Source organism: Fukomys damarensis, unplaced genomic scaffold, assembly GCF_012274545.1.
Source record: "Fukomys damarensis isolate Sample0158 unplaced genomic scaffold, DMR_v1.0_HiC HiC_scaffold_38, whole genome shotgun sequence".
Classification (NCBI taxonomy): domain Eukaryota; kingdom Metazoa; phylum Chordata; class Mammalia; order Rodentia; family Bathyergidae; genus Fukomys; species Fukomys damarensis.
The window spans coordinates 40502796-40515891 of NW_022900950.1; the positions used below are offsets into that span (position 1 = coordinate 40502796).

The 13096-nt window shown below is 34.4% G+C and overlaps 1 protein-coding gene across 1 annotated transcript in view; it reads left to right on the plus strand.

Moving 5' to 3' along the window:
• Rfxap (regulatory factor X associated protein) overlaps window positions 1–9260 on the plus strand; it is a 14660-nt gene extending 5400 nt beyond the window's left edge. The window contains exons 3-5 of the mRNA XM_033759944.1: window positions 3–230; window positions 5755–5862; window positions 8132–9260. Coding sequence (XP_033615835.1) covers window positions 3–230; window positions 5755–5862; window positions 8132–8242 — 447 coding nt within the window. The 3' untranslated portion in view covers window positions 8243–9260. The remainder of the gene's footprint in view (window positions 1–2; window positions 231–5754; window positions 5863–8131) is intronic.
• The last annotated feature ends 3836 nt before the right edge of the window (window positions 9261–13096 follow it).

Below are 13096 nucleotides of genomic sequence, written 5' to 3' on the forward strand. Positions count from 1 at the left end.
GCGGGGGACCCCGGAGGCGGGGCAGCGGCGGGGTCTGCGTGAGCAAGACCTGCACCTACGAGGGCTGCAGCGAGACCACGAGCCAAGTCGCCAAACAGCGCAAGCCGTGGATGTGCAAGAAACACCGCAACAAGATGTACAAGGACAAGTACAAGAAGAAGAAGAGCGACCAGGCCCTGAACTGCGGTGGGGCCGCATCCGTTGGGAGCGCGGGAAACGTCAAACTGGAGGTATTGCACCTCGCCAGGGTCGTTTGGAGTGGGAGGTGGAAGACTCGCTCTTGCTGCAAACCTTATTTCCAGGGCCATCCCACCTGTTCCCAAAAGTGCTAGGTTCTCGTGCTAAGAGGGCGTGCCTGCTGTAAATTAGGATTTATGGGAACGCCTGCAAAGCCTTAACAAGTCTGTTGCACCCTTGTGATAAGTGAATAAATTTCAGTGAAAATCGTGACACATCAACAACAGTTGTCTTTTCAAAGATCTGGGATATGGACTGGAACGGCTGATAATAAATGATTGATCTGACTTATTTCTGAAGGAGCAAGCAGACTTTGAGCCCTAGAGTAAATTGGGTTAGAGAAGGTAGTCGCCTCTATTCAGTACTGTGTTCTCACTATCCCTGTTCTTAATACTCTTTTTGCGATGTTTCTGCACTTAGGACCCTGAACTTAGAACACTGTTCTCAGTACTTTCGTGATTCTTAGTATTCCTGTACTTACATGTTGTTCTCAGTGTCCCTGTTCTTAGTACCCAATTATGGCTACTCCTTTTCTTACTGAGAAAAAGATTTAATGTTAATAGGTTGTAAATCTCAGATATTTATGTTGTTTTTATTGGAACTGTTTTGGAGTCCAAAGTCAGGGCTCTGGAGTTAAAAATGTGACTTGAAATCCCCACTTGTCGTTTGCTGGCTTTGTGGCCTTGAACAGATTATTAACCTGTAAGTTTTAACTTCCTCTTGGCATTAAAAATAATACCTAGCTATTGTTGCTGTAAATGTGTGAGATATTCCCAAGTAAGTGTTCATACTGTCCATCGTAGTTCAAGTTAATAAACCTAGCCATTATTGTAATTATTAGTAGTAGTATACTTCAGGTTTGCTACAGATATGCAGATATTTCATCTCGTATTTCCTTTTAATTAAAAGCTAATCTCAGTACAGAGAATAATTAAATTTAAAGTGAGTCAGAAAATAATGTGTAAAAGTGAAAACTGTTTCATGATGTATTCTAAGTCATAAATGTCATGAACCTGAACAGCTCTGCCATTACTGAAATTTTAGACATTGTAATTGTTTACACATATATCTTACATATCTCTAAAATCTACAGTCATCAACACATGACAGTTCACATGGGTTAAAAAATGATTGGTTTCTCATTAGGGTTTGGGTTATAATCCCAAATGTTGAGATCCTTGAAAGGCCAAAATCCCTCTAAAACCTTGAAAAACAAAATCTCAAGAATATAATTCTAGAAAAACTTTAAAAAATTCTATATAAGATAATTGTATTTTTAAAAGATTTGATAAGCATGTAAAAACAGAATACTTCGTAGGTCACTTTGTACATTAAAATGGCCAATAACATACATTATTTTTGAAAGCATATGTACCAGTATGCTATCAACAGTTGGACAAGTAAACATAGGAACACATGAACCATAGTCATGAAGAAATAGGTAAAATGCAGAATGCATAAATGCATATAACTATGGTTGGTAGGATGCACCCAGCTTTATGACTAATGTCATCTGAAATACTGTGAATGATAATCAAAGTCTCCATACATTGAGTATGTAGTTGGCCAAAGAGCTGACCAAGATCTTGGGAAATTTTGTGTTTCACAAATGCAGATATACCTAAAGGTTCTCTTCATTTATTAAAAAAGTTTCAATGTTTTATATACATACACAATACTTAATTCTTATGATAATGTATTTTCATGGAGTAAAATTTGCAAAAGGATAAAATGATTAGAACTTTCTAAAAGTCTTAACATAGTTTATATCTCTAGTATTGGAAATGGTGCAGAGGTAAAACAATACAATTTAAAAATAATGAAAACAGAAAAAACAAGTCCGATATATGAACTGTGTATGGAGACAGATTATGGGTGATTTCACAGAGGTAGACCATGAAGGCTGGCTGACTTTCTGAATCACAACTATTTTGAAGTCTTGCGTTTTAAAATATTTTATTTATTTATTTATTTGGGTACCAGGGATTGAACTCAGGACCCTGCACATTTTTTTTTTCCAGGCAGTGACTCTGTTGGAATAGTTTCACACCTGGTGCTCTTCTTTTCTATTACAGTTTTCAGGATTTTAGCTTTGGGGATTTTAATTTTTGGGAATTTGACATTAGAGATCTTGGATTTTAGGGATTTTGATATCTTGAGATTTCAACATTGAAGATTATAGCATTCAAAATTTTGTCTCTTGATATTATGCTCAGCACCTGTCTAGGGATAAAACGATTACTTTGACAGTCATTTCCTTTTCCTAATGAAGACTTTTTCCCCTACAATGTACATATACAGGTGTTTGATTTTCTATACAGTCTCATAGGGTTAAGGGACTCTAGATCTTAGATGAAAACCTCCATCAATCTATATCCTTGTAAATATTTTACCAAGTCTTCAACTACAAGGATTTAGGAAATAAGCATTTTACTTAGTACAGAATGAAAGTGAAAGTGATCAGGTTTGTTCCTTAGGTGCCCCATCCACTTTAGAATTCTTTACAGAGAGAAAATACTTCTTTTTAATGAAAAAATATTAGTGGTTATTTTTTTAACTACCAAGCGTTTATGTCCATAGTTTGAGGAAATTGAATAAAGGACAAATAAATACTGAATTAGCATCTCCCTATCCATACCCTAAAAATAATCTTCTAATTTCCCATTATAAGCAATTTGTGATTTTTTTAAGGAAGCAGTAACAGCCTATTATACCATTTGTTTTATTGTGGGACAATTTTCCAGGCAGTTATTGTGGGACATTTTTCCTGAGGCAGAGGAGCTATGAGTTTTGATCTTTTTTGAATGCAGTGTAAAGTGCCATGTAATATATTCTAAGGGTGACCATGTAGTGTTGTTCTAATGGTTTAAGGAAGAATAATAGATACATTGAAAAGATACACTGGAAAGGCTTTTCAGTGGAAATGTAATTTAGTATAAGTGAGAAAGGATGGCTAAGTTTTTTAGTTGCTAGGCTACAACTTGAGTCTCACAATCCTTCAGCAGTGAGAACCCTGTGTTTTACTTAGGTAAAAATTGAGGCTTAGAAAGAGCAAGTTGGCCTAGGTCATGCAGCCAGCAAGTACTCAAACACAAGCAAGCTGATTCTGGAGCTTCCTTCCTTTTATTCCCATATTATAAAGCTTCCTTAGAACTCTGGTGGATATAAGAGTAATGCACTTCCGTAAAGAAAAGGAAGTAGAAGATGCTTTTGGCAAGAGAGCAGGTTGACCATTCTTGTAGCTAATTGGGATAGTTGTGTGGAAAATCATGAAAAATGGAGAGAGGAGGGGAGATGAGAAGTAAAAATGAACAAATGTAATACATATATGAATGTAATTATTATGTATTGCAAACATATACTACTAATAAAAATTTATTGAAGAAAAAGAAAATTCATGAAAGGTAAATTTGGAAAGATATTGAAGCCAATTTTTGTATAATATTGACTGCATGGCTGTGGGATTTGGGCTTGGAATGTTTTAAGTGAAGTTTTCTAAGGGATCCTACTCTAGTAGGGAAGATTAAAGTTGACAGCCTGTAGACTTAGAGACTATAAGAGATCATTATAAAATGGATAGGTGGGGTGCTGGGGTGGGTCTTCTGCCATTGAGGGTGAGCAACAGCAAAATTAGAAATTGAGGCATTTAAAATCAGTATTTCTGCCAGGCGTGGTGGTACATGCCTGTAATCCCAGCACTTGGGAGGCTAAGGCAGGAGAATCACCATGAGTTTAAGGCTGAGGCCAAGTTCAAGGCCAGTCTGACCATGTCTCAAAAACAAAAAGTATTTCTAATACAAACCAAGGTTAAATAAGGCATAGATATGTATAATAATCTAAACTGTGTATGTAAGAACTGTGCTATATGAAGCAACTAGAGATAATTCACTTGTATGGACTGGAATCATTCTCATTAGCTAAAAAGCTACCTTTTGGGAGAAGCAGATTTTATTTTGCATAGTTCTACAGTAACTAGATTCATCACAAGGATACATTTCAGCTCAAGGTCATTAAAAGTTGTCTTAAGGTTAGAATTATTCAGAACCAAATGGTAAACTCCTTTGGACAAAAATTTTGAAATATTTTCAAAAAGGGAATTCCATCACTTGCAGAAGTTTGGGCTAGATGACTGAATGGTTATTTCTACCAAGTGCTGTTGTGGTTTTGTGGTATAAACATTCTAAATCTGTGAAATGCTTTGTCTGTGGTTGTGAGGATGGAGGGTGTTCCGCCTTCAGGCCAATTCCAGCATTCCATTTATTGTGCACATAAAGTGAAACAATCTCATAAAGTTAACTGTGTGGGGAAAGAGGATGGAACTTTTTGTTTTCTGTAGTTATTAGAATATCTTTGAATATTTACAGTTTGGAGCCAAATAATTTAGGGATAGAGAGCACTTTTGTAACAGGTTGCAAAACCTCATAGGGAAAGAAGTAGAGATATTTTCTATACAGCCTAAAGGCCAGGAGAGAGGCCAAGAAGAAAAATCAGATAAAATCCCAAATAAAGAATAACTAAAGATTAAATTCATGGTAAATTTATGGTAAAACATTTTATACTTTTTTGTTTAGTGAAAATTTTTGGATATTGTCAGTACTGTATCCTGGTTTTAGTAGAGTTAGAACGTTTAAGTTAACTAGTTCAAGGCCAGGCTGACCGTGTCTCAAAAACAAAAATTATTTCTAATACAAACCAAAGTTAAATAGGGCATAAACATGTATAATAATCTAAACTGTGTATCTAAGAACTGTGCTATATGAAGCAACTGTTATTCCAGGAAAATTGTTAAGTACTAAAAATTGATTCTTTATGTAACTTGAATTACATATTTAGTAGTAAGTGCTGCTGATTTTATTTAAATTTTAATATCTAAGAGTAGTAGTAGTATTTTAGGGCTTACCCTGATTTATCTATAATAGTGACTGAATATTCTACCAGTGCTTTTTAGCCTTTTCAAACTAGTTTATAATTTTTCTCCTAGTGACTTCTGAATTCTGAAAGCTTTTTAATCACTTGCTTCTTTAAGCAGTACTTTACTGCTCCCCCTTTTGGTTATGAATTGGGCAAAAAACTAACAGAGCACTGTTAACAATATACAGATTATCTCTAAATTTATATATTTCATGCAAAAGCAGGCAGACTATTTTGGTCTAGATAGTTGTATATGAGGAGAATGTTTAATCCTGCTTGGCATTTTTTATAATACTAAGAATAGCTCACCAGGAAACCTTCACTCTCCTCGCATCACTTTTGCTCCACTATTAATTTGAGACCCTTCAAGAGACTGAAGAATCCAAATTGGAAATCCTGGAGAGAGCGGGAATGAGGACGAATATATAAAATGAACTGCCTGCCCTTCACTTAGGACTTAGCAAGGGCCTCTCCCAAAATTTTACAGGCATTGGACAAAAGGAATAAAAGCAAAGGCCTATTTATTGGATCCCTGAAATGCCCATTGTTGTGGATTATTATGTTGTGTTAACTATTAGTCTCATTTTGTTTTATCATTTATTCCAGGAAAGTACAGATAACATTCTTTCCATGGTCAAACAAAAAACAGGATCTTTTGGGGATCGTCCTGCAAGGCCTACTCTTTTAGAACAAGTGTTAAATCAGAAAAGACTGGTAAGTTGTCTGCTTGTAGTTATGAATCTGTTAATGAAAATTGTTATAGATAAATCTTTTGATTTTTAAGATTTAAAAAATTGCTAACCATCAGAATTGAAGTGTGCCTTTTTGACAGTACATACTAGAACCTCACAGGCACTCTTCCAAGACTGCAGGAGCAGGAACACTTTTAGTCCTGTTCTTCACTGACCAAACTTTGATTATCTGAGCAAGCTGGCATTTTAAAACAGACTTCTTATACTGAATTCTGAGGTTTGTGGAATAGTGTTTAATGCTGTAGAAGTATGATTAGACCAAGAGTTAATCTGTACTATAAATTCAATAGAAGACATAGAGGAGTTAGAAAAGGAGACATTATTCACTAACTGGAATAATTGGATAGTAATTTGAGGACATAAAAGAATTTATTTCATCACATATTCAGTAGTCATCAGAATAAATTCATAGTAGTCTTAAAATTTTTTTAAATCGAACTGCGGATTGATTTAGCTTAGTGGCAACACACCTGCCTGGCAAGCACAAGGTCCTAAGTTCAATCCCTAGTACCAAAAAAAAAAAAATTGAACTGAGGCTTTGTCTCAAAAAATCTGGAAAGAGATTTTCTAGCTTAAAAGAGTTACAAAGAAAAGAGCATAAATTTCACTGCATAACAATGAATGAATGCAGTGGCCAAAAATGATGCTGAAAATCAAAATGCAAAATAATATAGGAAAAATAATTGAACAAATATAAAAAGCAGTGGTTAAATGACTGAAATATTTATTGTGTAAAGCACTGATTCATTCCTTCATTCATTTTACCAAGGGAGCCTTTGCTGCATTGCTCAGGCTGGTCTTAACCTGGGTGCAGGTTCAGATGATCCTCCTGCCTAAGCCTCCTAAGTAGCTGGGCCTGTAGCTGCATACCACCGTGCTGGGTAGAACATTTCATATGACTTTATGAGGAAAAAAATTTGGCCTCAATACATTACAAAATATATAAATAGAAAAAATGTAGAAAAATTACCATTAAATGACATCAAAAGATATTCAATATTAATAAAAATGACACAGTAAACAACAAGCAAAAAATATTTTAAAAGTTTCATACAGTTATGTTGAGAATTCCATAAAATGGGTACTTCTTTTAACGGCATCCTGTGTTGGCATGACACTTTTACAAGGTAGTTAGACAGCATGACTTAGAAATCAAACCTGAAAACATCCATATTTAGAAAATAAATTCTAAATATGAATAAAGTGTAAGGATATTGATTAGAAATAATAAAAAATAATTGAAGCAACCTAAATGTCCAGTAATCTCATTACAGTTAATTAGATTATTTTGAATCTACTTAAGAGGACATTGGACAATCTATGTAAATAATTTTGAAACAAAACTATTTAATATATAGAAAATGTGCTATAAAATAATAAAGTACATAATAAATTTTAATCAATAATATTAATTTTCCATCTTATTTGGTTTATCTTTTTGAACTTATTGAGACCAAAGTTTTTGTTATGAATTTATACAAGTATCTTATTATAGTAAAAATATTAACCATAGTCTATTATATTTATTATATGATGTGATCTGTATTTTAAAATGGTAAGCATACAAAAAAAATACTGGTTATTTTAGAGAACTTAAATTTTTTCTGAAATTTCAGTAATTGCTAATAGTAATTTTATTTTTGTATGTGTATGCATACTTATACATGTGTACATAATTATGTATTTCTTAATTTCTTCATGAAGGGTTAGACTAATAGGATAAACTTGAATTCCAGTTCTGGATTTTATATATCTACAGCTCAACTTTACATTTAACTCTTACTTTCATATCTGAACCCTTTTTACCTTGCTGTAATCCTTGTTCAGTATTCACTTGTGTGTTCTTACATGTCGCAAGGGACTATATTTGCTAACATAGCTTGGAAAGCATTTCCTTGGTGTGCTGAATCACCAATGACATCTGGCTTCAAACATTATTTTTAAATTTTAGCATTGTGATATATGGCATCACATTTTATTTTTTGATTATTAATTACAGTAAGGCATTTTTTAAAATGTATTTATTTGTTTTTTTAGTACTGGGGATCGAACTCCGGTCCTTGTGTTTGCAAGGCAGGCAGCAGAACCACTGAGCTAAATCCCCGGCAGCATGTTTTATTTTGTAAGGACATTGTATCTTGTGTACGGACACATCAGAGTGATTCCATAGGAGAAATATAGTCTAATCACATAACAAAGCTGTTAATAATTTTTGTTTTTTTCTCTTTAAGTCCTTGCTAAGAAGTCCTGAAGTAGTGCAGTTTTTACAAAAACAGCAGCAACTACTAAACCAGCAAGTTTTAGAGCAAAGACAGCAGCAGTTTCCAGGAGCATCAATGTGATAGAACTTATCAAGAACCTGGACATATTTTTTATTGTAATATATGAACATATTTTTATACCAAAGATAAATGGCATGAGATATGTCAATAGAATGTAAACATTTTCCTGTAAATGTATTGTGTATTGGTTATAAATAAGTATTGGACTTTTTGTATATAATCTTTTCAAATCCCCTTGAATTTGAAGGAATCAGCTTATCTTCCCAAAATAACATTTAACAACAGTTTTTAAAAATACATTCTTTAGTCACTGTTACTGAAGGTAGTGAAGCAGTTACTTTCTGTGGAAGTTGTGAAGTTAATAGATAAAAATTTTGAGCCATCAAGTTCCAAAAGGCAGTTGGAAGTGTATGGGTATAGTTTTTGGTTGTCATAGTGAACTTGAAAACTGCTGTTTTTAATGATTGGGCCAGGAAGGCCAAATGTTCTGTAGTGACTGGGATAATCTTACACAACTAAAAATTATTTCCCCAACAATACCAATATCGCTCCTTTTAAGAAATCCTGATAGATATTACTATGATTACATGTGATGGAGCACCTGGAATCAGATTCTTATGACTTTTTTTTTGTAGTTAACACTGAAGCTGTCAAAAAGGTAAACATTTTATATCTATTAGGAAAGTAATCATTGGTCATTGTTTATCTGTGAAATCAGAGATGTTCTGGTAAAAACCTAAAAGAGGAATTAAATATACCAGAATGAATGTACATCTCCTAAAGCTGGTTTTCAACTTCATGTGACATATTCGTATTGTCCTCTTTAGAGCAGACCCGCTAGTATGTTGAATTTGTTAAAAGTACTGATGTATCTTAGCCCACCAATACCAAGATAAATTTATTTTCCTATCTTCATTTTTCATTAAAAGGAGATCCTGAAAATAAGAATAATAGCACTTTACCATTTTTTTAGTGCTTTTCAAAATTGAGCTGTTTTACAAACATGTTATTCCTAAGTACTGTTCAATAATGATGGGTAATCTGAACATATTTTTTCTTGTATTTTTTTCTTTCTTTCTTCTTTCTCCTAGGAAAACTTTAAAAAGGCAAACAACAATAATAAAGCAAGTGTCAAGAGGGTATATCCAATATTAGAATAATAAATACAATGTGTCTCAAGATGAACTGGACAAAAATTTCTTAGTTTCTTAGTTTTTAAGCTCAAAATACCTGTCATGTTAAAGTTAGTCATATCTGTTTTAATAAGTATTTATGGGGAGAAAGAATGTTTTTCATTTTTATGTATTATACTTATAGATATATCTGCAAAAACACATGCCAGAATTATTCATTAAAATCCTCTTGTTGACCTCTGAGTTGTCCGATTTACTTCATTTTTCTTTCTTTTTTTGTACAAAACAGTTGGACTTTTATTCAAGAGTTTACCCTAATGATCTTTATATCTAGGGACCTGTGATCCATGTAAGGAACTTACATAGGGCTGAAAAAGTCTGGGGAGGTCACTTAGCAACCATAAATCACATACTGTTATAAATAGTCCTATAACAATTATAAAAGATTTTATCACCATAAACAACTTTAGTCAGGAACTCACCAGTATATAAAATGATTTTTAGGTTTGTATCTTTGAAGACCTATACACTTTGGAAACACAAATACATTTACTACACCGTGAGGTTAGCAGTAATTAATGTAACAGTTATATATAAATTTTTGTATATATTTGCTGAGTTTTTACACTTAAGGCAGAATATGGAACTAAGGAACTTCTCTAGAGGTCTTACAAGTGTAGGAAAGAGTGCTGTTGACCATAAATAGACTTACTACTCAATATACAAGTGTGTCTCATATATACAATAAGAAAATATCTGTTTAATCAAATCAAATATATGTAGATAAAATTTTAAGTGGCAGGATCCAACCTAGATGCCAAATTTTGGTCATTTTACACATTTAAATATAATCTATATTATATAAAATAGAACACTCATTAGTTACTCTGTATGTTTCTTCAGTTGCCTTGCACTGGATTCAGAGGAATTCACTTACTATTTGTTACCATACTTAGAGTATTTGGAACATTAGAATCCCTACAGCTAAAGTTAACTTTTGAGGTGAAAAGAATTAGCTTATGCTTTTTGAAATGAACTAAGTGAAATGGGAACATAATAAGCCAATGAAAGCTGAATGAAACAGGTTCAATTTGGGTATTTAGAAGAACTTCAAGATGATTAAGTCATTAAATCTCAGTGTAGATCATTGAGAGCCTCTGAATCTTTTACCCAGGGTACCTTTTAAAATACATTACAGCAGCTGTCCATTCGTGAATTTGGATAAGGATAAGATTGTTTGCAGTATAATTTAATTATGGTCTGCCTCATAGGAATCTTTCTTTCCTTTTAGTACTATTAAAGCAGTAAGGTTTTTACTTATTTGGTATACATATTTTGCAATTTGTCCCCAGTTTTCATTCTTCTCTGTTCTTAATGCCTTTGCCTTGTGACTGCAGCTTCTGCCACCCAGGAGGTTGAATTACTTTAACAACCCCTTAAATCTGGAGGACTGAGCTGTGACTTGTTTTGGCCAATTTAATGCAAAGGAAATTAGTGTGCCTGCCCTGAATAGACTTCTGATGGTTTTGAACATTTCCACTTGTGGTATTAGATTTCTACCCTGCTACCGTAATAAGGGCAGTCTAGCCTGCCTGATGAGAGACACATGGCCCAGTCACCTCTCTTGTACCAGGTGATAGCCAGCAAAATGCCAGAGGTATGCAAGTGAGGCTGTGCTACATAAGCTATTCTCCAGCCACATGTGCTGACTGCCAATAAATTTGATGCCTCAAATGAGCCAGGCCTGTCTGCTATTTTGAAGACCATCCCGTTGTCCTGTACATTTGTGAGCAATAGTAAGTGCTTATTGAAATCTACAGAGTTGGGGTGGATCATTATGCAGCATTCAAGATAAAGTAGGTAACTGATAAACTTAGTTATAGTTATTCATTGCTGCATAACAAATCACTGAAAAATTTGATGGCTTAAAACAATGGCATTTGTCACAGTTCTGTGTTTGATTATTATGGTTTTAAATAACAGTACATGTTCTCAAGCTAGGTGTCACAAAGATGACTACACAGTATGTCCTACTCCAGTGCTGTTATACAATATGACCTATTATGATCTGAATTTTATTTTTCTACCTTCCTGAATCAGGGCAGGGACTATGACTGTTCTGACAGAATGTAGCAGGAGTGATGTGCCATTTATGTGACAGAGAAAAGAAAATATATAAATACAGATGTGGATATATTCATAACAAACATGAAGGGATTCACAGCTTCCATTGTCCAGCAAAGTTCAGAGATAAATCAATGTCTATAGATAGAATAGGTGATTTTCATATAATACCATGGCAAAGAATCCAGACACAAATAATGCATGAATGATTCTGTTTATGAAAAGCAGGTGAAGCAGAACTCAGAGTACTGAATTCCCAGGGAACAAGGTCAAGCCTAGAAGGAGCAACAGGAGGCTTCCAGTGTTGTAGCTGTTTTTACAGGTAAATCATGCACATGCATTCTGTTAAAGGAAGTTCAGCCAGCTGTGCATTTTTAATTTTTGCATGTTTGAGTATATATTTTGTATTTCAACTTTTAAAATACTCGATGTTTTTAAAGTAGACTTTCTCAGCTGTCCCTGCAGCTAGGTGTAACAAGTGAGTATAACTCTGGCCAGGGGAATGTGAGCACCTTCCAGGTGGTTCCCTTAAGAGCGGCCTGCTTTCCCTCTTCCTCCCTTCTGCTACCTGGAATGTGGAAAAAGAGTGGAACATCAATAGCCAAGTGAGTATGTGGGGGAAAATTAAATAAGATAAAAAGAACTGTATGCTTGAGTGGCTACAAGGATAGCCTCAACTATTATTACTAGGTGAAAGAGAAATGAAATGTATCACTTCTGATTGGTAATTAGGATGTCTACCATAACTGTTACAGCCAGTGAAAGCTCTATCATAAATGATCCTGACAAGTGGTGTAAAGACTCGATCTACTAAAAACTAGCAATTTTTCATGGCAACGTGCAGTTATGTGACACTTTCACAGGACTCAACCAGCCACTATAGAGGAAAGATAAATTATAGACTCAGTCGAGGGTTCATTTACTGGAAAAAGGGGATCAGGAGGTTAGGATGTTTCTAAGAGTACTTTCCTGATAGAAGGTAAAGTTCAGGCTAAGCAGACAAGATGAGGCCAACAGGACTATAGCTTTCTGTGACCTTGCAGTGCCAATGTAGGAAAAGAGAGAGCATAATAGATACTTAATCTAGGAAACCATGGGCTCCGAATGCATTAGTGACTGCCCCAATTTTTACTACACCTAATAACAAAATGGTATCAAATCAGTAAAGTGGTCCTGTGTTCAGCTACAAGACCCTTCCCAGTCTTCTGCTAGAAGAGTTTGGTTTAGGAGACCACCTAAATAAACTAGTCCAAAAGATTTAATGACAGGAGTGTCAGGGAAGGCTCACTTCAGGAAGAGGTTCAAAATTTTTGCTTTAGCTCATCAATTAACGATTGCAGAAACTTGATTTTAAAGAATAGCAAGAAAGAAAAATGAGACAACCACCCAGCTGGCCCTCAAAAGTAGTAGCTCTCTAGACAGAGATAGACTATAGGAGACCATGCAAGTATAAATAGGGAAACTGCACAGGGTTGTAGCAGTACTAAACTTTATATATAAGATCCACATACATACCTGTTTGTGTGCAGAATCAGAAGTTGCTTTTTCATAAAGGAAAATAGGGGCACTGGTGATTTGGGGTAGATGGAGAGGTCAGGAAACAGTCCTTTGTTGAAATAAACCTATTCTTGATTTTTTTTTTTTTTTTTTTTTTTTT